This window comes from Exophiala oligosperma (genome assembly GCF_000835515.1).
Source record: "Exophiala oligosperma strain CBS 72588 unplaced genomic scaffold supercont1.12, whole genome shotgun sequence".
Taxonomy (NCBI): Eukaryota; Fungi; Ascomycota; class Eurotiomycetes; order Chaetothyriales; family Herpotrichiellaceae; genus Exophiala; species Exophiala oligosperma.
Genome location: NW_015622829.1, coordinates 393,782 through 421,302, shown reverse-complemented (window position 1 = coordinate 421,302; position 27,521 = coordinate 393,782). Strand labels below are relative to the sequence as shown.

General features: G+C 50.8%; 10 protein-coding genes across 10 annotated transcripts; 4 read left to right on the top strand and 6 right to left on the bottom strand.

Moving 5' to 3' along the window:
- Positions 1-250: 250 nt before the first annotated feature.
- On the bottom strand, positions 251-1,422 carry PV06_10301 (uncharacterized protein). The gene has a single exon (XM_016411836.1). The coding sequence runs from the start codon at positions 1,170-1,172 to the stop codon at positions 351-353; it is 822 nt and encodes a 273-aa protein (XP_016257877.1). The 5' UTR covers positions 1,173-1,422; the 3' UTR covers positions 251-350.
- A 184-nt stretch (positions 1,423-1,606) lies between these two features.
- PV06_10300 (uncharacterized protein) lies at positions 1,607-4,569 on the top strand. The gene has a single exon (XM_016411835.1). The coding sequence runs from the start codon at positions 1,891-1,893 to the stop codon at positions 4,204-4,206; it is 2,316 nt and encodes a 771-aa protein (XP_016257876.1). The 5' UTR covers positions 1,607-1,890; the 3' UTR covers positions 4,207-4,569.
- PV06_10299 (uncharacterized protein) lies at positions 4,554-5,593 on the bottom strand. The gene has a single exon (XM_016411834.1). It carries the CDS (start codon positions 5,410-5,412, stop codon positions 4,669-4,671), a length of 744 nt encoding a protein of 247 aa, XP_016257875.1. The 5' UTR covers positions 5,413-5,593; the 3' UTR covers positions 4,554-4,668.
- Positions 5,594-5,839: 246 nt separating this feature from the next.
- On the bottom strand, positions 5,840-10,089 carry PV06_10298 (uncharacterized protein). Its single transcript, XM_016411833.1, has 3 exons — positions 9,614-10,089; positions 8,224-9,502; positions 5,840-8,177 (listed from the first exon to the last, which is right to left on the bottom strand). Exons 2-3 carry the CDS (start codon positions 9,226-9,228, stop codon positions 6,345-6,347), a joined length of 2,838 nt encoding a protein of 945 aa, XP_016257874.1. The 5' UTR covers positions 9,229-9,502; positions 9,614-10,089; the 3' UTR covers positions 5,840-6,344.
- A 2,119-nt stretch (positions 10,090-12,208) lies between these two features.
- PV06_10297 (uncharacterized protein) lies at positions 12,209-13,597 on the top strand. The gene is made up of 2 exons (XM_016411832.1): positions 12,209-12,370; positions 12,425-13,597. The coding sequence occupies exons 1-2, from the start codon at positions 12,305-12,307 to the stop codon at positions 13,418-13,420; spliced, it is 1,062 nt and encodes a 353-aa protein (XP_016257873.1). The 5' UTR covers positions 12,209-12,304; the 3' UTR covers positions 13,421-13,597.
- On the bottom strand, positions 12,382-14,724 carry PV06_10296 (uncharacterized protein). Its single transcript, XM_016411831.1, has one exon. It carries the CDS (start codon positions 14,565-14,567, stop codon positions 13,671-13,673), a length of 897 nt encoding a protein of 298 aa, XP_016257872.1. The 5' UTR covers positions 14,568-14,724; the 3' UTR covers positions 12,382-13,670.
- Positions 14,725-14,862: 138 nt separating this feature from the next.
- Positions 14,863-16,653, top strand: PV06_10295 (uncharacterized protein). The gene is made up of 2 exons (XM_016411830.1): positions 14,863-15,161; positions 15,230-16,653. The coding sequence occupies exons 1-2, from the start codon at positions 14,996-14,998 to the stop codon at positions 15,553-15,555; spliced, it is 492 nt and encodes a 163-aa protein (XP_016257871.1). The 5' UTR covers positions 14,863-14,995; the 3' UTR covers positions 15,556-16,653.
- A 2,098-nt stretch (positions 16,654-18,751) lies between these two features.
- On the bottom strand, positions 18,752-21,801 carry PV06_10294 (potassium uptake protein). The gene is made up of 5 exons (XM_016411829.1): positions 21,453-21,801; positions 21,132-21,392; positions 20,307-21,071; positions 20,105-20,251; positions 18,752-20,054 (listed from the first exon to the last, which is right to left on the bottom strand). Exons 1-5 carry the CDS (start codon positions 21,675-21,677, stop codon positions 19,068-19,070), a joined length of 2,385 nt encoding a protein of 794 aa, XP_016257870.1. The 5' UTR covers positions 21,678-21,801; the 3' UTR covers positions 18,752-19,067.
- A 1,014-nt stretch (positions 21,802-22,815) lies between these two features.
- Positions 22,816-23,798, top strand: PV06_10293 (uncharacterized protein; the record flags this gene model as incomplete). The annotated part of the gene is made up of 3 exons (XM_016411828.1): positions 22,816-23,197; positions 23,261-23,396; positions 23,463-23,798. 3 exons carry the CDS (start codon positions 22,816-22,818, stop codon positions 23,548-23,550), a joined length of 606 nt encoding a protein of 201 aa, XP_016257869.1. The 3' UTR covers positions 23,551-23,798.
- Positions 23,799-24,029: 231 nt separating this feature from the next.
- PV06_10292 (uncharacterized protein) lies at positions 24,030-26,234 on the bottom strand (the record flags this gene model as incomplete). Its single annotated transcript, XM_016411827.1, has 1 exon — positions 24,030-26,234. One exon carries the CDS (start codon positions 26,232-26,234, stop codon positions 24,030-24,032), a length of 2,205 nt encoding a protein of 734 aa, XP_016257868.1.
- Between the last annotated feature and the right edge of the window lie 1,287 nt (positions 26,235-27,521).

The window sequence follows — 27,521 nt, the reverse complement described above, 5'->3', positions numbered from 1 at the left end:
TACTTGCTCTCCTCTCACTTTTTCTTGGCATCCGCTCCTCCCCTCCAAATCCATGGCGCCTTAGGTAAGCATACCAAGATACTCTGCGTATGAAGACAGTGGGAAATATGGTATCTCGAGACCGTCAGCGCTGTGAGTCAACACCATTTTTCTGGAAACGTATAGAGGCAGTCTCAGATATCACACGAGTCAACCGGAGGATTCGAAACCGAAGAGCCAGGCACCATTGACAACTCAGATACACCTCATGCCAATAGAAATACAATACAATGCTACATAGCCTTCATCTATCCTGGGTATCAAAATGCACGAGGACTCAGAATACTCGCAGAGCCTGACGCTCCAGTCGTTCATCCCTGCATCTCGGCATCACCGTCAGCATCGCCGCCGCCGCCGCCCCCATCATCATCCCCAGCATCATCATCACCAAAGACGTCCTCCATCGTTCCCAGACCTTCTTCATCTTCGTCAATTTTGTCGTCCATCTGCATGACATCTTCAGGCTCAGGTTTTTCCTCGCCTTCTCCCTGTTCAACGCTCTCCTCACCCTCACTGTCCCATTCGTCCTTCAGGCCCCAGCCAACTCCAGTCAGGCAATATTTCTCGTGCGGTAACCGTACACCTCCAATTATCGGACCACTCTTGTCGCCGTCCCGTGACTGCGCATTTAGTGATATTCTGTTCCGCTCGTCTGCCAAATTCTTGAGAAATTCTTTGGGTAAACTTCCTTGGAACTGGTACCCCATTCGTGACCCTATCGACATGCGCAGTGCGGCTAAACTGACGTCCCCTTCCTCCAACTTGTTCTGATTGTGTTTCGCACCCCGTCCCTTGCCCTGGGTACTTGTATCGGCCTGATCGTAGGCTTCATTTTGAATGTGTAGTGCGTCGCTCAACACTGAACTAGTGTATCGATAGGCAAAATCCATCAGCTGGAGAGGGACGCGTTGTTGATATGCAGAAATACCATGAGATACGAGAAGAAGATGTATTAATCGATGGTCTCGAGGTCTCTTAGACTTGCCATCGTCTGTTAATGAGGTCAGAGGCTGGGAAAGGAGCGCCTCGACTGGTGCTTGAGTTGTGCCGGAAGGTTGTGAAGGCTGTGGTCCTTGAGAGGCTGGCTCTGCGGGAGGTGTGAGAGGGCCTGGAGGGTTCGCTGGAGAACTCATGGCGTCGATGATTGAGGCGGCGCCCGTAGTAATGTCCAGATAGTAGGGTAGATTGGGAGATTAGGTGAGGGAACGGCTTGTCGCAAAGTCGAGGTGAAGATTCACGTTGCCCAGGAAAACATTGCGCGTTCAATCGATTTGATGGCCAAAATATAGTGCCCAGCCTTGGAAGACTGTAAAGAACAAAAGACGCGATTGAAGGTTGAAGAAGAGGATGTGTTGGACAGGTGAGATCGCACTTGAATATCCATGTTAGAATTGCAGCGTAGCGAATCTGGGGAAGCTATTAGATGAATTTAGTATCTAGGGCAATAGAGATATTATGATCATGCCATAAGTAGATTAGCGAGCCGAGGTTAACCATGTTAGCGCATGTGGTCATACTAACAAGTTGGTTGAGCATTCAACACATGCATCATCTTTGCCTCGCTCATCTTCAACTTCATTCTTCCCCCCATCATTATTTCTCCCGACATTCTCAATCTTTGCATGAACTTCTACCCATATCCCTGACATGTGATATTTTGCTTCAAACGAGACACTCTTTTTTTGTACTTTGACTGGCATTGCGTAGGATCCGGCGTTGTGTATTCCTCAAATCTTGCTCCGAGCTTCTGACGTTCCACCGTCATCACACACATCAGGCAACCCGATTATGCCACCTTTATAGCCATATACTCGCCAACGCCGACATTCCGACCACAATAACTCATCCACGATGCAGTACGTTCGGAGCTTGGGGAGTGGCGTCTCCAAGACCTGGAATTCCATCAATCCTGCCACGCTGTCTGGTGCCATCGATGTCATTGTTGTCGAACAAGAAGATGGCACGCTGGCATGTTCGCCCTTTCATGTCCGCTTCGGCAAATTTTCTCTTCTACGGCCGTCGGACAAAAAGGTCGAATTCAAAGTCAACGGCAACAAACAGAATTATGCCATGAAACTCGGGGATGGTGGGGAAGCCTTCTTTGTCTTTGAGACGTCAAACGACATTCCCGAAGCCTTGCAGACCTCCCCTTTGGTATCTCCAGCCAGCAGTCCCTCGGCTACCGCTGAAGATCGACCACCCTCACCTAGCTTGTTGGAACCTACGTACCTCGACATTACGGAATCTGGGAAACGTAGTCAGACTCCCGATCCCGTACCCGGTCGGACGGTTCCTCTGATCAGACGCCAAGGAACAGATTTGGCCGACCAGACCCTTGCCCAGTCGATGCCATCTTCCAAGCTCGATCTTGCTGCGGGTTCGCTGGATGAAAATGCGTTGGACCCTCCTCTGGCGCTGGTACGTTCTGCTTCCGAGGAAATACTCCCCGTCTCCGCACGAGAAGAGCTCGACTCTGTCAGCGATGCATTCCTTCATAACGGCATACCATTGTCCCCAAGGTACAATCTAGAAGGCTCGAACACACCCAAGGCCTCGGCCAGCCCGCCCGCGTTGCAACCTAGACAAGTATATGATCGTGCTTTGACGTTGTCCAAGAAGCTCTCAATCTCCAATATTCGCTCGCAGGTCACCGAGTCCGGAGACCTGATGCTGGACATGACTGGCTACAAATCTAGTGAAGATGAAGCCCTTCGTGCTGAAGCAGTTGCACGCAAACTTTTGTCAGAAGAACTAGAGGGCAACTATGACATTGGCTCTCTCATCGGTACAGATGAGAACGGCAATTTGTGGATTTACAGCAGTGAAGAAGCTCGTGATGCGGCCCTTCGAAAAGCCGCAGGTACCGTGCTAGAGGGAGCCTCTCCGGTCTCTCCTGACAATGCTTCCGACCCTGGCTATCACAGCGATAGTGAGCGAAGCCCGTCCCCAGAACTGCTCGACAAAGGCCAACAATTAAGCCGCCACCAAAGGGCCCAGTCCGAAGACATCACCGAAACCCCCCGCATGTCGAGCGAGCAAAGCCGGAATTTTGCCAAAACCCTTCGCCTCACGAGTGATCAGCTGAAAGCGCTCGACCTCAAACCAGGCAGGAATCAAATCTCGTTTACCGTCAACCGCGCCACTTGTACAGCATACATGTACTACTGGACCTCGGATGTGCCCATTGTCATCTCTGATATTGACGGAACAATCACCAAGTCTGATGCTTTGGGTCAGCTGCTCAACATGGTCGGTAGAGATTGGACACACGCCGGAGTTGCCAAGTTATATTCTGACATTGTGGCAAACGGGTACAACATCTTGTACCTGACGAGTCGCTCCGTTGGACAAGCTGATACCACTCGCGCATACCTGAACGGCATCGTCCAGGACGGTTGGAGAATACCTGAAGGGCCGGTGATTTTGAGCCCCGATCGGACCATAGCGGCGTTACGGAGAGAGGTATATCTTCGGAAACCCGAAATGTTCAAGATGGCGTGTCTTCGGGACATTCTGGGTCTTTTTCCTGGAAGAACGAACCCGTTCTATGCCGGGTTTGGCAATCGCTTTACCGACGCATTGAGTTATCGAAGCGTGCACATCCCTTCGAGTCGAATCTTCACCATCAACACCAACGCAGAAGTTTCGTTGGATCTTTTGACCTTGAACAAGTACCGAAGCAGTTATGTCTCGATGCGTGAGGTCGTTGATCATTTCTTCCCTCCCGTATCGACGCTCGTCAAGGAGGGTGGGGAAGAGTACACCGACTTCACATACTGGCGAGATTTACCGCAGGATCTCGATGAGTTTACCCCCACCGACTCCGAAGAGGACGACGAAGTGGATGACGACGACGAAACAGACGAAGAGGAGGAAGAAGAGGCCGAGGTTGAATCCGACAATGGGTTGGGTGATAGTTTCATCTCGAGAGACAGCCTGGACGATTCTCTGATGAGCGAGCCTGTTCGTCAGTCTATCGAAGTGGACGACGCAGCCGACACCCTCGGAGAGTCTTACCTTGACGACGGCGCTGACGACGACGTTGCCGACGATGCCGACGATGAAAGAGAAGGTGATTTCGCAGACGACTACATTGGCGAAGACGCCTCACAACAGCCTCGACATGTAGCTTCGCAGACACCGACTCCAAGATCTCCAAGAAGATAGATCACCTTGAGGTCGAGCGGGCTTCTGAGTGGAACCTCTTTAGTATTGTGATTATGCGTGTACGGGCGCGGATTATGAGAGCGACGTCAACGATTACACACCTCAGGTATTGTTGTTTGGTGGTGATGCAGACATGGACAGGAACTCACCAACCTGGTACTTTGCCAGAAACGACCTGCTTTTAAAGAAACTAAAGCAAAGCAACGCAAAGCATTTGAAAGGCGCTCAATCATCAACCTTGAATGAATGACCAAAGACAAGAACATGACGTGTTTGTGTGAATCTGTTCAGAATGGTTGTTTTTCCAAGTACTGTATAAATATATATGTAATTGTTATTACCGCATGAAGGGAATGAAATCTGTTTGGTTTTTGACTCTGAATTTTTCCTTCCAAATCTGCCTAGGATGCCTGTCTTTTCCAATCCCCAGAGCTCTTTAGGCTTGTGTGGTGTAGTGCTGCTTCAGTGCTTCTTGTTGTTTGTGTTTTTCTTTCCCTCGACGTCGGCCACCATCTCGTCGAACCTCGTCCAAGAGCCGAACCCTTCGACGGCGCAATCCAAGACCCAGAACCACCACACCCAACTTCCCACCTCTATCCAATGTTTTTTCAGGCGCGTATTTGCCATCCATGCGGCCTCTCCCAGATGTACGACGACCATGACTGTCAACACCAGAGGTTGCAGACCGAAACTCAGTCGGGCCAACCAAGGTGCGGCCCCTCCCAGGCTCCAGATCCGACCCGGCAGGGTATTTTGATCGAGCAGGGACTGCCGAAAAGGAAAAGTCGTAAAGATCAAGACGCACAGCGCACTCAGGCCAATCTGCCAGGCACGGTTGGGTGGCGTGTACCGGTCCACCACCACGTCACTCAAACCCAATTCTTCGAGACAAGAATTGTGCATCTCGACGAGTCTCTCTCTGGCGTCCGTGAGTGACTTCATGGGAGGGACCATGTCCACCACGTGCCTCCCGTAGCCCGATCGAAGGATCATGTGGTCTTGAGAAATGTCGAGCATCTCCGCTGTCGTCGTCCCCCCCATCGGAACGTGAGAGTACCTCATCAGGTACAGCCTCAGAGACAAGGCGTGGTCCGCGTTCATGTGCGTCATGATTCGATCCTTCATTGCCGCAATACCTGAAGAGGCGGCGTTGGAAGAGCCGCGAGGTGATGCCGCCGCCGGGGTGGCCAAAGGAGTCGTAGACATGTCCGCAGTAGTGGACGGTTGATGATTGATGAAGGTTGGGAGCGGTGGTTGTGTTGTCGTCGTGAACTATCCGTACTCTGGTAACAGTACCTGCACCAGCAGGGGGAAAAATTCGACCTCGTGTCTTTTTTCTCTCAAAGGACTCCAAGCTTTGTGGGATGATTACTTAGGTATCCCCGTGAAGATACTGTCTCTAATGTTCGGAAAAGAGATACTGAATTTCCAAAAGCCGTACATGTGAAATCGTGAAACAGCGGTATCGGAGTTGTTGAAAAAGCACGCCAAGAGCATGTTAAATGATGTACCTAGGTACAATATCTAGATACCTAACTTATATTCCTCGGTACCACGGATACTTCTCCTTGATATACAGGTTGGCACAATGTAGATACGGATACCAAAGTCACCATCATCCCTAATCATTGGGCAGGAAACTTCCAGAGTTTTTTGTTCTTTGATGCAAAATAGTATACCTCCTCGTTGCTATCCACTGCAACCGACTTGTAGTTTCTGCGTATAACTGTCGACTCTCGACATCGTCAACATCAACATGCTTGAGCTCCTACGTGGTGTATAACAGCCAACAGTTCTTGTCTTTCTCTATACGCGGACTCTTACGTGATTTTCTCACGCATGAACACGCCCTCTTCACAATGTCCTGCTGTTCTAAACTTAACCATATCCCATGTACTTATCCATATCCAACTTCGTAATCCGTCACTTCGTATCTCGTTTCAAAGTAATTGAGCCGTCGAACCACCCGCATCTTTTGACCTTGTCATGGCGAATCTGTGTAGCCATATCGACAGCACAAGGTCTTCTGTTTGACGTCCACGCTTGGACGACTAGTGATGCGACACGGGTCTCGACGGTTGATTTGCACTAGGCGCTGTAGTGCTACAGTAGTTATGCGACATCATAGCACGCTCTGTTCAACCTGCAACCCCATCGCGGTTGACTGCATGCGCATACAACAATAATTCTGCATTCTGCGGGTTAGCTGCGTTTGAAGCGTGTGTTTCACGCCAATCCAACAATGCTTCATGTACAGCTTCATCACTGTCGATCAAGATGAGATCATCGTCCTCATCACGATAATGCAGTCGTACCGACCCGGACGCAATCGAATGATTGGTGAACCTCGCCAATTTAGCATCAATGCGATCAGCCAACGACCGGAATTGGATATTGGTGGCAATGATCATAGAGACGTAGTTTTCGTCAAAGCATACTTTGGCTTTCAGCTGACTCGGTATATAGCCGTCTCCGTCACTAGAAGGAGATGACACTGGGGGAGAGAATGTTTGACTCTGTGACAATGATGGGGCATGGCCGGGGCGTCTCGGATCGTTCCCATAGCTATTGTCATAGGTATAGTTTGAATTCGGCATGCCCGGGCGTGGTGCCTGAGGTAGGCCATATTGTTGGGGCGTGCCTTGCCGGGACGGTGGACCATTGTTTGGGGAATTGTTCTGGCTCCTGGCTGGAGGTGCCATCTGTTTGGCCACATGCGCTGGAATCGGAGGAACACTTGGGGCATGCTCACCCGACACGTATTTGCGGCTTTGCTGCACCAGAGGGTGTACATCAGGGCTACTTGCAGAGCGCATGCGCGGCTGTCCAGGACCCGGTGGAGGACCCCGTCGACCATTCACCAGATAAGGATTGCCACTCGGCTGGCCGTTGGGATTTCGGGCCATGGCTGGGGCAGTGTTCCTGTACGATTCCTCAGGTCGCTGGCCGCCACCGCTGACCGGAGTCGCTCCTCGATGATAGCCAGAAAAGGCAGATTGCGAACTTGAGCGGGCTGATATTGTCGATTGTGGTGTCGAATCTCGTTCAATGGGAGAGAAATATGAACTACCGTAAGAATCTTGGGGAGACTGAATTGGCAAACCACGCGTATTCAACGACAACCCTCCCAACTCACTCGTTGGCACCCGCATACGGCCGGCGGACAAATGGGGATTACTTCCTCCGCTGCCTCCGGTGGCAGACCGGGAGCGCAAACTCGTGCTTGAAGCATTTCTGCTCATGTTGAACTCGGAATATCCTGTTGCATCAGTGCCCCCATAAGTGGTCCCGGAGATTCTGCTATAATCATCGTCGTCGTCATCTTTGCCAATGTACGGATTCTCCATATTCATTCCCTGTAGTGATAAAAGCTGAGTATCGGAGGTAGTGCCGGTGGTTCTCGATTCCAGCATACACGACGAACGTTGCGTCTCAATCATAGTATGCCATTTTTGCAGCGTTTCATCATTCTTGTACTTGATGTTGAATATATCCGGGGAATTGGCTTCGGTTTTCCACGTAATTTGCAGCGAGTAACTTCCAGGGCTTGTGTGCGATGTGACGCTGATGACATTTGTGAAATAAATGCGTCCTTTGAGATTCATCTTGGGCTTTCCATTCCGACTTAATGAGGGCTTATTGTTTGCCAACCTGTTTTTGGGTTTGTTAGCATTGACATCTTTGCACATGATGAGAATGCGGCTGAAAAGGTAGATGTGGTATTCCTTCTCGTCCGATCGGATGGCGCTCTCTTTGGTGACATTGAACGTGCCGAGCAGTAGAAGCTCGCCGAAGCTGGCGATGTTCATTTGCTTCCAATCGTCGACGCGCTCTGTTAAATCTTGAAGAGCATCATCTCTAGTCTCTTTGTCGATCGAGGCATCTGCTTGCATCAATACATCCTGGATGATTGCTATTGCGTCTGAGATATCGGACTTGAGCAGGTTGTCAGAGGTTTGGTTTTGCAGATCCTGAAATGTCAGCGTGAATATCATCTGGGACTCGAGCGGTACAAACCTTCAATAGCAACGGGTACTTGGTCAGGCGCTGGAATGGCTTCAGGAGGAAACCATTCAAGATGGTCGGATTTGCCAACATTTGCTGCGCCAATGGCGACTTTGCTCTTTCAACCATTCTATCCCACTCCTGTTGACATGTGGTTTCACATCTTCTCTGGTTTGCAATGAATGGCTCATACTGTCTGAAGGGATCCTTGTAATGGACGAAGAGTCGACCCCAGTTCTGTTGCTCCTCGGGAGTCTCGTTCTGTTGCTCTATTCGGATCAAAAACCGCTGCGCGAAATCCAGAAGGTTGTTCAGGTTGAGGAATATATTATGGATAGCATCACCAGTCAAGGCGCCCACTTCTTCCATTTCCTTTTTCAAGGTTTGCAAATTTTGCAAATGGTGCACATATTGCCGCTCTGTCTCTACTAATTCTTTGAGAATGTGTTGCCTCCTCGTCAACGTCTTGGGTGCCTGATCAGCAACGTTCAGAGCGCTGTCGGCACCATCGCGAGAACCTTCGCTATCCGTCGATGGATGTAACTTCCCGCTCAGCTTCAATATGTCCAGCACTCTATTGATTAGTTTGGTGACTTTCACGAACCCGGTCGTGTTGTCGCTGTAAAGATCTGTGACGGTGAAAGTGTCGGCGGCAGGGATTTCCATTTGTTGCATACAGGCCTTGATGAAGAGGAAGGCAGCCTCTTTTCCTACTCTTTCAGGTCGTTTGGTGTCTACCCGGAGGTCACCTTCCTCCGGGTTGGAAGCATTGTATATGGTCAGCAACGGCAGGCCACTCCGGAAGCACTGCCAGAGCGAGGACACAGGATCAGATCCTTCGGCCTCGCGCTCCTCCATCTCTTCCAGGTACGGGCGAAATCCAGGCACGCCCGATAGGCGGCGGCGTAGTTTGATACATATCTGGTAGAGGGATTCTCCATCTCTTACATTGATAATGTTGTTTCTATCCAACATAGGTCCATGATCGCCATTCATCGCTGGTGGGGACGCCAGCATATTGGCTTAAAGGCCAAGTTCGCTTCGTGTGGGTCGTAGGCTTGTAAATAGGATGATAACTTTATCGTCGCATTGGTGAAGAGAGGAGGCGGCGAGATGCGACCGAGAGAGTCTGTCGTTTCCAAGGGGTTGTTGTCGTATTAGCACAGGGCAGGTCACAGAGTCCTGGTATATTGACACAACTAAAGTCGGTAAGGATCGTAGATTTGCTTCGGCGGTAGATGAAGGAGCGGCAAAAAGCGAACCAGCGCAGGCAGGCAACAAAGACAAATTTCTAAAACACTGGAGTCAGAGAAAAGTAGCAAGAGAAGAAGCTGGAAGACAGAGTCGCACTCGTCGGACGTGGGATGGGCAGCAAAGGAAGGGGACAATGGGACAGGCGTACCACAACAGCGTAGATTGACAATTCCTCTTCCCCAGGTTCCACAGAAAGATAGACGGGCGGCGATAACAAAACTTGAAGGAGAACGGGATGCAAGGCTGTCTGTGATTGCTATTGTTGGAACTGATGACAAGGACGAGGGTAGGATGGTGTTTGGATTCACTTGTCTCGCACCGAAGTTGTGTGGTTGGTCGAGAGGGTGCGAAGAGAGCCAATCAGTGGTATGAGGTGAGGGATGAGAGCGCGAAGAGGAGGAAAATGAGAGGACAGCCCCCAAAGGGATCTTCTCAAGGTCGATAGTACGGTCGAGGACAAGCCAATGGAGGACGACAATGGTGTAGACAGAGGGTGATTTGTGTGCTCGTTTCCTTTGGAGGAAGAGATACGGAGGATGGAGTTCAGGGAGTGGAAGAGGCTGCGACTGTGATGAGGGAAACACAGACACACACACACACAACAGAGTGACTTGCGCTGGAAATTCTGAGATGGAGCGATCTTCTCTCCTGCTTTGGGATTACTCCGTACTGTCTGTAGTTCTAGCCCAGGTACTCGTTGGTCCAGGGAGGCGAGGTGGAGGGAGGACTAAGGAACTCTGCCTAAAATATCCGTATGGAGCATTCTTTTAGGGCCCGAGGAAGGGCAACCGGGATACCTGGATACCTTTCCCTTGGTCCCTAGCTGAAGGAGGTTTAGGCGTGAATGGGGATGCCCATGTTTCAAATACAGGTGACTATGTACCATATTATTAGGGGTACCACCACCACCTTTCGAGTCACAGTACACAACAACCATCACACAGATACTCCGTACTGTGCTCCATGAATAGTGCTATTTTATTGTGATTTATTATCTAACCAACACCAGTGCTTCACATGTTCTCAATCACACACACTCCCCATCATTTCCTTACTGTATCTCTAGGTCTAACTTCCTGTGCTGCTATTTCTTCTCTTTTTCCACCCCATCCTGCCTTCATCGTTTCATTCCTCACCTTCATCATCGATCTCAATGGAGCCCTAGTCCGACGACACCCTTGTCGCCTGTGACTTGGACTAGAAGAGTGGGAAACATTTCGAACACTCCATTTCGTCCTTCACCCGGTCCCGCGGGCTGGCGCCGCCGCCATCATGTTGCAGCCAGCACGCTGGTCCCGTACCCAAAGAGCTTCTCTAGGTCCATTAGAATACACCAACCGACCTATCCCCAATGCTTTCAAACACTGGATCAGACCCCAGCGATGGTAGAGTCTTCCTAGCGGGGAACTTCTTCTTCCACCATTCTCTTCCCCGAACGTTTGATCTTTGGGCCGGATATCCAAGGCTTCACCACCCTTACTGCTTCGGTTTAGCTGGTTCCCGCCAAACATCCCGGTGCTTTGCGGTACTCAAGACGCCTAACCAGCTCTTGTTGAAATTCATCAGCAGGGTTTCCCAGCTCCCTGGGCCGATATGAAATCACTTGTGCACATTGAAATTACAATCACAACTAAACCCATGTTGTTGTTCACACTGCTAGTCCTAATGGACCTGTCCCAGATGCAATTAGGAAGGTCGCCGACAGTGGTCCCTGTAAGCAACGGACCATCCATGTCTAAAACCTGTGCAGATCATGCCACGTTGAGCGACCCATGTCAGCCATCATCCATAACCCTGGCACATCCTGGCATGGGGCTCGCTCTTGTTTCAGCACGCCAAAAAGAGCAACCATGTAGCCTTTGGTGAGCAACAGAAGGAGCATGTGCCTAGCAGGCCTCAAACACTAGCTTGAGTCTGCAACAAATTCTCCGATCATGTTGCCGCCGACCTTGAAGGTGACCTGTGCATTCGTACTCCTTCGATGACCCGGCTGGTTGTTATTTCCGGAAAACTCCTCGAGTCAATATGAGTACGAGTACTAGTACAATTCAAGTGCCCCTATATGAAAGTCCCAGGACCTTGGATGTCACCCGAAACCTGAGAGTTCGAACTTTGTCGTCCTGTCATCAACGATGTACTCCGTATATCTACCTCATTATGTACTGCTACCAGTGAGAAGGGGAGCCGCATAATCGGGCCGCCCCCCCTCCACCCCTTCCTCCCCTCTGGCACGAGTATTGCATCGTTCGTGAGTACCACGAGGAGCTGCCCGCTACCGAGATCTCGCCAATGAGGCGACCCAGACATCACTGAAGATCCCGTACTGGTCATTAGTCATCTCGGTAGCCTCGTCCGAGCAGAGATTCTTTGATACTCATACGGAGTACGGCCGAGTCATTCGAGTCAGGTACAAGTAAACTGTTGGTTCTGAATGAAGTACCGAGGTTGGTTCGGAGACCTTCGCCCCGCGGGTATAAGGTCAATGCCGTGTCTGACTACTGAAATATCGTGAACAACCCGGTAAGAAGGATTGTCATCAATGCTAAACACCATCAGACAGACGGTACAATTGATTTGCTTCCACGGCTATGCACGAATTTGTACCGCCCCCGTTTTTGCGGACATCAATGCTTCCGTGGCAAGGACTCAACCCCACACTGATGATCGAGGACAGCCCATCATCATATTGGTCATATATTCGTTGAGCACAACTCAAAATCTGCCGTTGTAATAATCCGCCCGGGGATAAGAGAAACCTGAGTCCCTCTGAACGACCGGTCTTCCACGTACCTCTTCCCTTCTGTTATTCATTGATAGTTCACACTATTTATCGGCGACAATGGCTTCATATACGGATGAAAAATACTTGCTTGCGCTGGCGGACATTGACCCAGAACTCAAAGCTGTACGTATTACCCCCCCTCCGAGTCCTCACACCGTGGTTTAATGAAGTATATAGTTCTTGGAGAAAGCCAATCTTCCACCAGTCAATTATGACGACCTGGACGACTTCAAGGTCATGGTTGAGAAGCGCAATGCCGCTGCGATGGAAGCCCTGGGGCAACCACCGCCGGAAATCAAGCAAACCGAGCTCCACTACCCTACCAGCGATGGTTCCAAGATCCGCGCAAAGCTCTATCAGCCGACTACGCCTCCCAAGGGAGGTAGTCCCCTGATCGTCATGTACCATGGCGGCGGTTTTTGCATCGGTGCTCCCGAAGGCGAAGAACAGACGTGCCGGAACTTTGTGCAAGCCTTCGGGGCCGTCTGCATCTCGGCCACCTACCGCCTGGGACCGGAGTGGAAGTTTCCCTATGCCGTCAAGGACTCGTGGGACTGTTTGAGATGGGCGGCCGAAAAAGCCAAATCTTGGGGTGCCGATCCCTCTGTTGGGTTTGTCATAGGTGGTACGTCGGCTGGCGGCAACATCACGGCTGTGCTGGCACATGTTGCTCGAGACGAGAAACTATCACCTCCACTGACGGGCGAATATCTGGCCATCCCGGCTCTCGTCCCCGACACCAGGGTCCCAGAGAAATACAAAAAGTACTTTTTGTCGTACAAGCAAAACAAAGATGCGCCTGTACTGCCCGTGGCGGCCATTGACATGTTCATGAGGGGCTACCAACCTGACGACGATGACGGCGTCTGGTATGCTGCATTCAACCATCCAAAGGGCCACGCCAATTTACCTCCGGCTTTCTTCCAGATTGACGGGATGGACCCACTGCGGGACGACGGGATCGTTTATGAGCGCGTCCTGAGGGAGGAGTACGGCATCAAGACCAAAATGAACGTGTACCCAGGTCTGCCTCACGGCCACTGGGGATTCTTCCCATTCTTGAAGGCCAGTGAGACATTCCGAAAGGAACAAGTCGAGGGCATGGGCTTCCTTCTGGGCAAGGAGCCTGATTTCAGCAAAGTGGTCACCAAAGCCGTCGCGGCAGGTGTTTGAGTCGGTCCAACATGGACGGTGTACATAGCTGCGAGCGACTGTTGGCAGTGGAAACCATACTTACAAGTTAGAGTAGAGGTAGGGGTAGAAGTAGAAATAGCCAAGAGAGCATGCCAAAGAAAAAGACAGAAACATCGGTCATTGGTCGTTGAAGATCATTTCCATCATCATGGCACGAGGACGAGTACTGCACCGGCATCCTTGACTAGTAGGTAGGCTTCCACCTATACCTAGGTACCCCGGCACAGCATTACTTTTTCCGCTCCCGAATCTTGAACTTGAGACCATTCTTGTTGACTCCCCCCACCGTCCTGGCCATTTTGGCACGTTGTAGATCCAACTGGTCCGCCGCAGCGAGGACCTCGCGCTGCCTCTTCTTCAACGCCTCCAGCTTGGCCGCCCTCATCTCTTGCAGTCGTTGCCTCTTCTTGCGCGCTGTCCGTAGACGTGCCGCAGCGTCTTGTTCTGCCAAGAGGGCTTTCTTGGACTTTGGTTTTGTTCTTGTTTGTTCGATCTGAATCTGCCGTTCGTCGTCGTCTTCTTCTTCCGGTGCGGACTTCACCTCCACCAACACAGCATTCGTTTCTTCGACCACGGGGAAACCTGACAAGACATCACGGGTGACAACAACCTCGCCACTCGATGTACGTTTCTTCCCTTTCGTAGTAGTAGTCGTAGACATGATGTCCTGTTGCTGCTCCTCCGTGTCAAACCTCTTGTGCTTGCCACCCTTCGAACTCAGCGTGACCGCATCCAACCCAACTTCTTCCTTTAGTCTCTCAATTTCTCTCCTTCCCTTGGCCGCGACCGTTCTCAAATACCCTGCATCCTGCGTCTTTAACAGCTTGACCGCGTCGTGACTCAATGGTGCTCCGGCGGTGGAAGTCCCGTCACCACTTCTGGCCGAAGCCTTGTGTTTCCCCAGTCCGGCCTTGCCCTGGCTCAACATGCCAAAGGCGAATTCATCTGGGTTCCGCTCTCGCGCTTTCTGCGAGAGTTGCGACAGTTTTTTCTTCTTGAGGTTGTAATCTTGTGCTCGGAGGGAGTAGTCCTTGTGTTTTTCGAGGATGCCCCATTTCTCACGGTTCCCAGGCTGCGCACGTTCTCGATGAGGCCGCCGAGCGACGGCGTTGCGCATTGAGGACATCTTCTTTTTTGTTTTTTTTTTGTTTTCAAAAAGAGGCCAGACACAGAAGATAAATATGCGCAGGAGTACTGCTGTCCGGGTGATTGTGTGATTCGAAGAGATTTAGGAAAATTGTTTTTTGTTTTGTTGTTGCGCAAACTCGTTATTTTGACCTTTCCGTAGAGACCAGAAAAATGATTAATTGGAGAAACCAAAAGTCGAGTTCTGAGTCTCTGGCTGGCGTGACTTTCTCCACCAAGTAATGAGAAAGTGGTGCGTTTCCTCCGACTTCACAAGCTCGTAGATCATTTGTACATGATCACTGACTACCTAAACATTTCAGCAACCCCCTTGCAGATCACACCTTTGAACTTCGTAGAGACAGATGGTATAGACTTGGTTACGATAAAACAGTCCATCATACCTGTTAAAGTGCCTCAACAATAACAATGGACATGGCTCCGTCCATCATTCCCGAACCACATCGTCCATCTTCCACCACCAGAACAGAAAATAACCTTCATAACCCTCTTCCCTTGTCGGCATCTCAAGAATCCGAAGTGCGGAAACTTTACTATGCTCGTGTGAGGGCAAGATGTGCAGACGAGATTAAACGTGAGTCTCTTTTCTACACGGACAGCTCCAGGGCCATCATTCTGACAAGTGAGATGCTACTACTACAGAATTCGCCGACTGCGCACGAGGAAAAACGTTCAGCGTGGCTTGGACCTGTCGAACCGAACACCGTGCGATGAACAGCTGTATGATCCAATGGGCGACGAAAGCCGAAGAAGATGCCGCCCGAGAAGAATGGTTCGCCGGTGTGCTGGAACGGAAACGGAAACGCGAGGAAGAGCTTGCCGCCGTCGAAAAAAGGAGAATAGAAGTCATCGAGATGACCAAGAGACAAGAAGAAAAGGAGCGGATCGAGATGGAAAAAAAGAAGCTCGCAGAACAACAAGAGAAGAATAAACAGGAGAAAAAGAGCGGAGGGTCTTGGTGGCGGTGACCTTTTTCGTTTCGGCTTTTTTTGTATATCACGGACAACGAGCCGGATCCTGAGTTCCAAGATTTGGGCTGTGCCAGAGTTTGTTGCACACGCGATGCCCTCAGACCCATCGTTGACTCCTCGGAATAAAAGCGACATGCGGCCACGCGCCCTCGCCGTTCCCAGCCGGACGACCGCCGTTATGAACGACAGCCACTTCTTGTACCAACAAATCTCCCCTCTCAGCTCCATAAATTGACGACCTCCATCCGATCAAAACGACTGTCTCGCTCCAAGCCGACTTCACGCATACTCCACCACCATTGGGGGGACAATAGCCAAGGTCGACATCTACCTCCCAAACTCGGCGACTTCCATGCACCTTTTTGCGTTCGCTTCACACGATGCCATGGCGGGCGCTCTTTCGAACTAGACATTGTGTTTGTCGGTGACCGCTTGTCTTACAAGATGTTTCTTCTCTTGTCGTTTGGCGTACAGAGCATATCCCGCCACAAGCCAGACGATGCAATTTGCGAAGGCGATCAGAAACTCGAGAGGTGTGCATGCGTGGCTCGTACCACGTTGGGTCGTTGATCCTTCCATGTGAAGAATTGAAAAGTCCGATTGCTGGAGTCGACGAGGTTTCAAATCTACTTGTATCTGTGATTGATGCGCCTGGGTGGGTGCGCCTGTGAACCTGGGTACAAGTGTTGTCGACGATACAAAATGCTGTGTTGGGAATTTCAGAACATTATTATACCTTGTCTGGCAGCGCAGCAAACACTATACCTCAAAGCCAGACACTATTTGAATTGTGCTCTTGTTGTTACTACTGCAATACTACTGCATGAAGATAAAGATAAGATATTCCACCAAAGCAAACGCCATGAATTGCTCTACCTCGTATGTTTGAATAACTCAGCGACCATTGTTGAAGCAGGGGGGAAAGAACAAACAGGGTGCAGAACAAACAGACACAGCAGATTACAATCAGATGTGCAAATATTATCCTCGGTTGTTACAAGATGACAAGATATCAATATCAATGTCTTTGTGTGGTGTTTTAGATCGATATGGAACGCATTGTATTCAATACCCAAGGTATACAGTATGTTTGCGAACCATTCACAGCACGCCAGAGGCGGTTTTGCCTGACTGTTGGACAACATACCCATCTCTCCCTGCATTCATTGCAAGTGTCTGTCAATCCTCCAAGGCTCCTCTTCCGATCGTATGCCTCATGACCAGTGGACAAGCCTGTGCGAGCCTCAACAAGCCGTGAAACGCCCACCTCTGGACGGTCGAAGTCGAACTGGCCCCTTGAGCGATCTGTCTGGACAGAGCCACTGCCGCATTGGCGTACCCTTTCATCTCTACCTCGTACTTGGTGATTGCCTCTGTCATGTTCGTCTTCCCGTTTTGCACCTCCACCAACGTGTCGGTCAACAGGTGAGCGTCCCTCAAGGCGACGTTGGCACCGACTCCCGCCATTGGTGTCATGTTGTGTATGCTGTCACCCAATAACACGACCTTACTGCTGCCGTTCCAGTCTTTTGGTAAAACTGGCATACTTTTCAAGATGATTGGGGAGATCGTTGTCAAATCCACGTCCTTGATGACTCGACCAAGTCCAAACTCGGTCGATTTCCAACCCTTGACTCCATCCAGTACCAAATCCCTCATTTTCTCAGGGGTCATCTGTTTGATGGTGTTCATGTCGACGTCTCCCTTGGGTACCACGTAAGCCCAAAGCGTATAGCTTTCTCTGACATTCTCAAACTCGGTATGCGGAAAACTAGCTAAGAAAAGCCAACCTTTACCACGAGGGACGATGTTGTTCAAACTTCCATCCGTCATGAAATCGGGCAACTTTTTCACTCTGTCGGGAGTCAATTGATATCTTCCACAAATGATGGCGATACCCAAATCCTCCCTTTTCAAATCAGGAAACCTTTGTTGCCTGACTAGACTCTTACTCCCGTCAGCACCGACGAGAATATCTCCTTCGGCACTTGTACCGTCCTGGAAATATGCTCTGACACTTCCATTAACAAACTCGTTCCCATTTGCATTCGCGTCCGCTCTTGATATCTCCTCATACCTAACAAATGATTTGCCCCAATGAACTTGGACCTTGACGCCGATTGCAGCCTCATCCCCTTGCTTGCGTAGCCCCTTGAGTAGGATGTCACGAAACTCGAACCTGTGTACGGCACGTCTCTCTACCTCTTCTTCTGGTTTTCCCGAGATCTTCGAGTCGTCCCTCATGGCGATGGTTCTGAGGTCTCTCGTACCACGGAATGCCCATTTGCTGCCTGCTGGAGTGCTGGCGGCGAGGAACCGTCGGTATGTGTCTCCGTCGAGGCAATGACGCAGTGCCTTTTTCCCGCCCCCATCGACGTGGAGCCCGTACCCTGCCAGGTCGTGGTCGGGTCCGGAGTGACGTTCAAACACTTGGATATCCATGTTCATGTCGTCGTCATCCGAACGGTGCCTCTGGAGGAGACCGTTGGCCAGACACAAACCTCCGAACCCAGCACCGATGATGATGACTCTCATGCTCGTGAAGAAAGTGACGGAGTATATCAAAGAAGAGGAACGGAAAACCAGAAGAGGAAGAGGTAATGAGTAAATGAGGAAAGTGAGAAACCAGGCGATGTGAACATATATGATGGGGGATTCGAAAAGGGTTATCGTTGTCGACGTTCAAAAAGCAATGGGAAATGGTGTTCTGAGGGTGGTGATTTTGCAAATGACACAAGTCTTCAGGTCCTAGCCTCTTCTTCTTTTCATGTCTCCTTCTTACCCCCCCCTGGGGTTCTTATATCTCCTTGAAAAGAAACAAGAGAACGGCATGTCACGCCGTTCGTAAAGCATACTTCGTGCAGTCGTCACACAGCCCCCCATTTCTTTACTGGTAACAGCACCCCCCGAGTCTGGTCGATACGAGGTGAGGGTTCGAAGTCGGCGAGAATCAGCGAATCATGTCATACCAAAGGTCGTAGATGGAGAGAGGGAGAGAGAGCCATAACATTCCGTTATGAGAGAGATCTCGTATGGAAAGATTTGTTTGTCACTTTTTGGGAGGCCTGAATACAGGTACAGTCACGCTAACCACATTTCGCATTCGAGATTCATTCTTACTGGATCATCATCATGTCGTTGCTTTGTGCTTTACGGACTCCGGAGTTGAGAGATATGATGACGGTAAAAATGTTCAGCTCCCAAGATACGGGTACCTCGCATTCATTTCAGTAATCGTGAAAGCCGTGTTTCTCTATGTGATCTATTTGTGGTCATCTGTTTTCCGACAGTCATGTCCATCTCAGCCTGAATCTGGCTTACACCGGCGGCGAACCTTGAGGGATTTGCACTGAGAAGAGACATATCAGAGCATAGATATTCTTGCTTGTAAATGATCCAAGGTATGACGTGACGTGGTCTTGTGTTTCCCAACATGAGCCGGTCGTCTTAAGTAAGATATCCCCCAAGGCAGGTGTGTTCTTGCCAATCTCAACCGAAGAAGAGCCTCTTCAAATCTGTTTCAAGAAACCAACTTCGATCACTCGATCCATGGGAACATTCAGGTTGGCCATCTTCGTTCTGGTGTTGTCCCTGATCCACAGGAACGCCCAGAGCAATGCCTTCCGGAAATAATTTGTCTTGGGCTTGATCTTCATCTGTTCTTTACCCATGATGTACATGACTTTGTGTGCGTACGCGGCATCGAGACGAGCAAGTTCGGCACCGTACGACTCCCCACCACCACCAACACCACTGTCATCTTGTTGCTGCTCGGTTTCTGGTCCAGAGTCCTCGCTAGATTTCTCCTCCTTGGCAAGATTGAGGATCGACTTGGGATCTCGACTCATCAAAAACAGCCTGATCTGTTCATAAATTACACCCGCGAGGTCGGGAGTGATGACTTCGTCGTTGTAGCCGTACCGCACGACCAGCCTGTAACAGTGGGGGATTGCTAACCTGGAAATGGTGTGACGCTCGGATGGAGGCACTGACGGAGTTTCCAGTGGTCGCAGGTGGAAGAAAACCATGACTTCAGGTACGGCTGTGAGTTTCAGTGCGAACTGACTGAAGATGATCGGTGTAGTCTCTCCGGCCTTGTCGAAGAACACGCCAAATCCTTTGATCGTGCTAAGTCGGTCACTTTCGAACCGCTTACTCAGTTGTAACTGTTTGTCAAGTCCTACTTGGACAAAGTGGCTTGTGGGGAAGCGGTCTTCGGCTTCGGCGAGCCATTGTTGTTCTTTACCGAACCGCCACAGGAGAAAGACACTCGCTAGGATGATGGCCAGAGTGATGGTGAACCATGCACCATCCGGAACCTTTGTGAGGGCAGAAGAGAGGAATGTGCCGTCCATGCAGGCGATGATGAGCCATGGGAAAAAAACAAGAAAGGGCGAAAATCGCCAGACGAATATGGCCGTCAGAGAGACCATGCACGTATCAAAGAATGTGACAAACATGACGCAAACACCGTAGGCATTACCCAAGGATGTCGTCTATAAACAAAAGTCAGCAGTGGACAGAATCTTTCAATTTGGGGGCTTACATTGTTGTAAATGGAAGCGATGAGAATGGTGCCAATCATAAGTAGCCAGTTTGCTAGAGGTATGTAGAGCTGACCATGGAAGATTTTGGAAGTATGAATGACTTTAAGTTGTGGAAAGTAAGACAGTTTCATAACTTGATGCAGGAGCTGTGAGCAGTCAGTGGGAGAACCTTTATTCCAAGAAGTGTAAGATGGTTCGTACCTGGAATGTTGCGGTAACAATAGCTTGGGAAGCCACGATAGCCGCAAGAATGGCGATAATAAGTGCCGGGTATATGGTTCCTGGTGGAGCAGCGTTGAAGAAAGGGTTGTCATAAGCGTCAGGATGCTCGCTGATGTAGGCGGCTTGACCAATATATGCCAAAAGTAGACACGGAAAGGCGTAGCACAACCAACTCAATTGAACGGCACGTCTGCTGAAAGCACCAAGGTCTGCAAAAAGTGCTTCAACACCGGTGAAAGCAAGCAAGATACCGCCGAGCTGTCTCCAGCCATGCTCTCCATTGCGTATCAGGAATTCAAATCCGTACCCAGGGTTGAATGCCTTGAAGACGGATGCGTCGAACTTGGCCAGGTTGTAAATACCAAACACGGCATTGAAGGCGAGCCAGATGAGCACAATGGGTGAGAATGCGAGGGTAATCTTCGTGATACCAAATGGTTGGACCAGGAATAGCACGACCAGAATAGCATCGGTGATGCCGATGATCGCGCCCTTTGAGAGACCGGGGTTGACAACTTTTGCACCCTGGACAGCCCCAAGTACGGACTGAGCAGGAGTTAAGACACCGTCGGCGATGACCATGGCAACAGCGAGCACGCCCATCACCTTGAGCAAGCCGCGGAAGAATTTGTGCGACTCGATACCCTGACGCATGGCGCGCCCCGCAGATTCGAGGTCACCGGAGGCGTAACGGCGCATGCGAACCAGAGAAGCCTCTCTCGGATCGCGGTTTGTGATGTTCAACTTTGGCAATGTATCAGCAATCTTTTCCCATCAAATGGTATAGGTTGTTGGCCATCATACATAGCGACTCAACAACGAATACGTGCTGAAAGTTCCCCCTTCGCCGTCGTTATCGGCCCGCACGACGATCAAAACATACTTCACCGTCACCATCATTGTAAGCGACCAGATGATGAGGGATAAGACGCCGATGAGATCCTGGTGGGAGGGCGCAGATGTGAAAGTGGAAGAGTAGACATAGAGAGGACTGGTGCCGATATCGCCATAGATGACGCCGGTTGCTTGATACGCCAGCCATAGAAGCATTTTACCATTGAAGACCTTGTCAACGTGTGTTAGACTTTGCATTAGAAGGGGGCAAACAGCTGGGGATCTGCATACCTGCGCCTGCTTGAAGTCGCCTTCTTTGCGCAACCCAGGATCGCCATCAGGTTTGTACTCAGATGGCGCGCGCGATGGTTGCCGGGACCTCGAACGGATGTTGTAGATTCCATCGTCACCGATGCTTCCTTTTCGTAGGTTCCGTGATGACTGGGTATCTGTTCTAGTGAACTCGATGCCCGTCTTTGGGTGAACTTCATCTGCGATGCGGATTGTAGTCGCCATGTTGATTCTGACTATGATAGCTGGACCGTAACAGCAAATCTTAACCGCTCTGTCACCACTGCTGTCCTCGGAGCCTGCTCAAAGGTAACCAAGATCGGCTTGGGGTTCGAGCGGAATTTATCCCCTGCGAAAAGGGTTGACGAGGCAGTGAAAAAAAAATCCATCACCCCACTGATAAGGAGTGGGACAAGAAAGAGATGGAAATGACAAAAAGATAGCACAACAAAGGGTAACGAACACGAACCACGTTCGAGTAGAGCTGGTGCAATCAATGGCGAACGGATCAGGCATGTGAATCAGCCGCACGAAATGGCCTTGTGGCAGGGAACACTGAACGAGAGTGGAAATCCCGTCTTGCCGGGTACGTTCCGTCTTACCGTGGGCGTGGCCTACACCAAAGATTGCTCCAGGAATGTGGGCGCACAGTATGAGCCATTTATTCGTCCCATGCTGGGTTGTACGCCGACATGCATTCGATCGCCATTGGATGTTGCTGCGAGTGCCAGTTCTCTCTTCTGACAACTTGCAGCTTGAATTCGCTTCGAGGTGTCGGGGAGAGAGCCAGTTTTGTTACTCGTGCCTTAGGGGGGACTTTGTCCACTCATCTCACCCATACTGACTTTGGTGGCCAATGCCCCTCCTGCTTTACCTTTGATGAGCCTAGCTCCATGAGGCGAAAACAAGACATGAAAAATTAGGCTGGCCTGCCGAATACGCAGTCTCTGGGTTACAGAACACGAGTATGAAGTATGAAGTCCTGTACTCCGTAAGAAGGTCAGAAATGGCACGAAGCCAAGCAATTATTAGGGGCTTCTTAGGCGTCGTAGCCTATACCGGACACGCCCCGCGATTGGCTCCCGTAGTTAAGAAAGGTCCACTTACCTGCTTAATTACACAACCAAACACTGTACGTACTTGTCCATCCCACACTTACCCTACGCTTGTCCTGTTGATCGGGGGCAGGGTCAACTCCACATCCCATCTCAATAAATGCCTCATATACAGGAAGCTGTCTGCCGGTGTAATTGAACGGTGTAGAGAGCATGCTCATTTCGAGTACGAGATATTTATGATCAAACAGTTTGATAATAGACAGGTGGCTGGTCTGATGACCGAGGGCTGAGGTTGGTATAACAGCATGGCATCTCCCACTGCCACCAGGCACGGGCAAGATGCCATGGCTACCGCCCCTGCGCCTCCCAATGCCACCACCGGCACCGCCAAGAGCAGGACCATCGTCACCATCTCGGTGCTATTGGGAGTGCTTTTCATCATCATTATGCTGGTTTGGTGGACCAGCGGGAAAAGGCAACCCCAGCCACCTGCACCAATGCCCGTCGTATACCGACAGATTATCAAGGAAAAAAGAAAGACTGGCATGTCGAAGTCCTTTGTCGATTCGATGCCTCTGGTCAAATATGGGACGGTGATACGAGTAGCTCAAATGGAAAACATGACGGATGAAGAAGCCAATATCTGTGTCAAGGGAAAGAAAGTCACCGTGGATACTGCAAAGAGAAGTACGAGATACATGTCCTTTGCTAGGACCCCTGGGTCCTGAGCATGTATTGACTAACTATCAGATATAGATGAGTGTCCTGTTTGCGTCGACACTTTTACTCCTTCCCAGGAGGTACGAATTCTACATTGTGGCCACATATATCACCCTCGATGTATCGATCCGTGGTTGCTAAGGGTGTCTGGTACATGTCCGATATGGTAATGAATATTGCCCCCACCTCGCAACATACCATCTACAATCTGCAATCCTAACTTCTATTGTAGTAGAAAGGACCTGAAAAGAATGGCACCATCGCGACTCTCTGACCCACAGATCCCAAGACCGGCTCATTTGTCGACACGGTCATTATGAAATGAACAGGAAGACCACGTTGAGCGACATCTCGTCTGTGGAAATCATCCTTACAATTTCAACATGCCAAATACCCAGCCCACGAAATATACCTTGCTTGAACCCAAGTTACAACAAACCATCCTGGCGGACAGAAAGCCAATAAAGTTGGGATATATCTCAAATACAGCGAGTACTGCTGGGCGGTTGATATTTACACCTGCAGAGATTCCAACATTGTTAGATTTGAATATTGCCAGAAGAACGAATAAATGAATCATAAATATGCCTTCCCTGAGTGAAGTTCAGTCTCGTATCCCAGCGCAGGATATATTACCTCATGACTAGACTGCTTGTCATCTAGAGTGTGACACCAGCAAGTTGCTGACAATAAGATAGGATGAAAGATCATACTCAAGGTATTTTAAATGTGGATGCCAACAACATAGTCCGCTTCGAGCTGGTCCCAGAAAAGTTCAAATAGGAAGAATTGCTTTGAACTAATTTGCTAGGCCGTCCAAGCACGTCAAGATCATTCTACCGAGCCGCCAGCGCTGTCTATGTTCGAAAACCTTACGCGCCCACCTCATGGCTCCCTCGACGTCGCCATCCGCCACTCCCACAACTTGCATTGCACCCACAGAGGCGCCGCAAACCAACCGCCAAGCGATCAAAAAGGCCTTGTAGGCGTACAGAAGCACCCATGGCGGTTCCGAGCCGGGGACCGGGGTGGTGTTGTCGAGCTGACACAAGAACCAGTCGATGTGTGGCTGAATGGACCTGGCCGTGTCGGTTTCCACCAGGAACTCGCAAGACGGTGCGAGGTGGGTGGACTCTTGCAACAACGCATCCACGCTTCCTCCCACGATGCCGCCGGTGTGGGCTGGAGACCACGTCTGCAATTCGATCATGGCCATTTGCCACGTCGCCTCGCACAACGTCGAACCCTTGGACCCACCACCGCCTGCCGCATCAGCAACCTGATTTTGTCGAATGAGTAGTGGGCGAAAGGCCTCGAGCGACGACCTCAGAGGTTCCAACCTCTCGATGGAAAGCCTCCCGGTCATCGTCAGCCAACCCGAAATTTCGCGGACGCTGGAGATCAAGAACTGGGCGACGTTGACGGCCCCGTACGCGTCAAAATCCGGAATCGAATCGATGTCTGGGTGGTCGGCGGAGAGAAAGCGTCGAACGGCATCTCCATACTGCATCGGCTGGCCACCGGTGGTGTGTCTTGCAACGAGCAGCAATCTTCGGTGCGCCCACTGCGCGGACGAGGTAGCCGCCCAGCAGTCTTCGGGACAAGGCAGGTCGTGTTTGATTTCCAGGTGTGAGAGCGACCGGGGGATTGAGAGGAATTGGTACCACAACGCGTCTACCTGGTGAAGGGCAAACAATGTCCGCTTGTGAGACTCGGCCGTGACGAACTCTCGCCACAAGGAACCCAGATCTTCACTCGCCCCAGCAGGGGTCGGGCATGGTAGCATCAGGCCCCCGGAGCGTGCGAGGAAAATCATCTTGGAGTGCATCTGTAAGCCGTGTGCCGAGTCTTCGCCACAGAGGTACATCATGGCACAAACTTGAAGCAACAGGTATGCCTGGATCATGGTCAGGCTGCTCGACCAGCTAAACTTCGTGCTTTCGTTGGAGGATTCAAGGAGCAGCACACGCGCGCGGTGGAAGCAGCGTGCAGAGAGCCTCGCGCCTGAACCGAATGCGGCGTCACCGCCACAATAATCCGGGTCCTCGTCATACTGATAGGCCAGACTGAGCATGCTGAGAATCAAAAAGTCAGGGGTCCGACCGATGTCGAACGTGGGTTGGTGCAAGAACGGGAAAAAGTTGGAGATGTGTTTAAAGTATTGGTGTACGCCTCGGCCGATCTGCGCCGGCGAGGGAGACCAATCTTCCTCCTGCTGTTGGCTTTGTGAAATACTCGCCGGCGGTGAAGTGCTAGTGGCATGATGAGAGTTAAGATTGTTGTTCTGGAATTGACTAGGACTGGACGTCGAGGACAAGGAGCCTAACCGCAAACTTTGTTCCACATCGTCAGTCGCATGGAAAACTGGTTGACTGATGTGTGTCGGTTCTGCTAATAACATTACTGCCGAGCCGCCCGTGTCGATCGAAGAAGAGTCGTCGCCTCCAACGCTTGTAGGGCTGGCCACGGTTGCGACTGCATTCAGACCGTCTTCGCCGTTATACTGGTGAATAATACCGTGGTGGAATATTCCAAGTTGCTCGTCCTGCGGTAGGTGAGGCCTCTCCCGGGCAGAGTAGTAGTCCACCTGAGGTAGTGAGCCATAATCATCGTTCGACTGTGTCCTCCGGGTCAACTTGCTGCATGGGCTTTCTGATGGGGACAATGATGCAGATAATGTCTGCTGCTGCCTGGGGCAAGATCTTCTCCGCTGTGCATTATCCGGCTCGCCGCGTCGTCTGATGAGTGCCGTTGATGTCGTGTCTTGCCGAAGTCTCTTTGTGGTGGATCGTCGGAAGTCTTGTCGCTCTAGGTGCATCTTCTTCACATGGCGACGTTGCAGATCGGCCCTCGAGAATGTAGCGGTGCAATAATCACACACATGCGAGGGAGGACTCGCTTGTGAGCGCGAGTGTAGCGCCGAGTGCCTCTTGAGGTTCTCATTTCGTGTAAATCGGCTGTGACACACATGACATTGAAAGGGCTGTTGTCGTTGTTGGCTCATGCTGACTGACTGCAATCTGACAACGGTGATTCGTTATGGTCAGGGATGGATTCTGGTCCTCTCTGCCTCTGCGAGATACTTTACGGTAAAGAGAAGGGCTGCTGGTCGAAGGCGCCGAGGTAGCCGTCCAGCTTCGAACAACGAACGTTTCGGCTCTCGATCCGATATTTAATACGAAGATCCCCCGCGGTGCCTCAATTGCCGAGCGATGATATACACGGGGACATCACCACGACCGCGTGTCTATCTGTTCCGTGTCGCTCGATGTCAATAAGATAGACAGCTGTGAACATCAATGCGGCTGCATGCAACAAGGGCGTTTGCAAGTGACTCTCCACTGATAAGGCCCGAGGCAATCCTGTGATAAGCGGCAATTGAAAAAGACCAATAGATTGGCTTCGGTTACTGAACGATAAGCAAGCGATGGTCTTTAATCTGCTGGAAAAGAAGCTGGAAGCTGCGCCCTTCCCCCACGAGTTCGACCAACATTCCAGGGCTCAATATATGATCACGCTACCAGCACAGTTGTTGGCGATAATGAGAATTCAAAATTGAGGCTACGGAATAGCTTACAGAGGATCACTGTACACACTGCTCCATCCTCTCAGGGGGGTGACCTTCGCCTCAACAGCGACTGTGAAGCAGTTCACACCACCAGGGTCCAAAATCATGTCTATCTTGAGGACTGAATTGAATTTGCCGAAAAGGATCACCACACCCCAGCGGAATTCACTCTTCTTGTATTTTACACGGGAAGGACGACTTTAACGCCCATGTACTCCCGTTGCTGCATAAGCTTGCCGTCGATGAGGACTTGGTCGGCGCCAATCCGATTGCGCACCATGTCCGTCGGATCCGTTGCTGTGGCAATCTGAATCTCTCGCCATTCACGGTTCGTAGGCACGAGTTGCCCCTGGAGGGTTCGCCTTTTGAACTCGCTGTAAACGCCTTGATCTTCCACACAGCCTTCTCGTTGGAGTAGGGGCGAAGCTAGGCGCGCGACTTATGTCAGTACTTATGTATACCTTGCATCAGACAAGAAGATGAGATAACACGCACATTTAACAGGTTCCATGCGCAAGTCGCCGACAGAGCTATTGAATAGCACCAAGGAAAGCCGCTCTGACTGGGCCTGATCGGCTGGTGGCTTGAAGACTCGGTGGCGAGTTGCCTTGAAGTGTCCGCCGGAGACGATTTCTAGGGTGTCGCCAATGTTGACGACGAGCGCTCCAGGCTTGTAAGGCACGTAATACCACTTCTCGTCACGCCCCCAAATTTGTAGACACG

Bases quoted from the DNA above. Each gene is read 5' to 3' on its own strand.
- PV06_10301 (XM_016411836.1), bottom strand. From the start codon at position 1,172: ATGAGTTCTCCAGCGAACCCTCCAGGCCCTCTCACACCTCCCGCAGAG.
- PV06_10300 (XM_016411835.1), top strand. From the start codon at position 1,891: ATGCAGTACGTTCGGAGCTTGGGGAGTGGCGTCTCCAAGACCTGGAAT.
- PV06_10299 (XM_016411834.1), bottom strand. From the start codon at position 5,412: ATGTCTACGACTCCTTTGGCCACCCCGGCGGCGGCATCACCTCGCGGC.
- PV06_10298 (XM_016411833.1), bottom strand. From the start codon at position 9,228: ATGCTGGCGTCCCCACCAGCGATGAATGGCGATCATGGACCTATGTTG. The intron at 8,178-8,223 runs GTTTGTACCGCT...CTGACATTTCAG, and splicing joins AGTACCCGTTGCTATTGAAG to GATCTGCAAAACCAAACCTC.
- PV06_10297 (XM_016411832.1), top strand. From the start codon at position 12,305: ATGGCTTCATATACGGATGAAAAATACTTGCTTGCGCTGGCGGACATT. The intron at 12,371-12,424 runs GTACGTATTACC...TGAAGTATATAG, and splicing joins TTGACCCAGAACTCAAAGCT to TTCTTGGAGAAAGCCAATCT.
- PV06_10296 (XM_016411831.1), bottom strand. From the start codon at position 14,567: ATGTCCTCAATGCGCAACGCCGTCGCTCGGCGGCCTCATCGAGAACGT.
- PV06_10295 (XM_016411830.1), top strand. From the start codon at position 14,996: ATGGACATGGCTCCGTCCATCATTCCCGAACCACATCGTCCATCTTCC. The intron at 15,162-15,229 runs GTGAGTCTCTTT...CTACTACTACAG, and splicing joins ATGTGCAGACGAGATTAAAC to AATTCGCCGACTGCGCACGA.
- PV06_10294 (XM_016411829.1), bottom strand. From the start codon at position 21,677: ATGGCGACTACAATCCGCATCGCAGATGAAGTTCACCCAAAGACGGGC. The intron at 21,072-21,131 runs GTATGATGGCCA...ACATTGCCAAAG, and splicing joins ATTCGTTGTTGAGTCGCTAT to TTGAACATCACAAACCGCGA. The intron at 20,055-20,104 runs GTAAGCCCCCAA...TTTTGTTTATAG, and splicing joins TCGCTTCCATTTACAACAAT to ACGACATCCTTGGGTAATGC.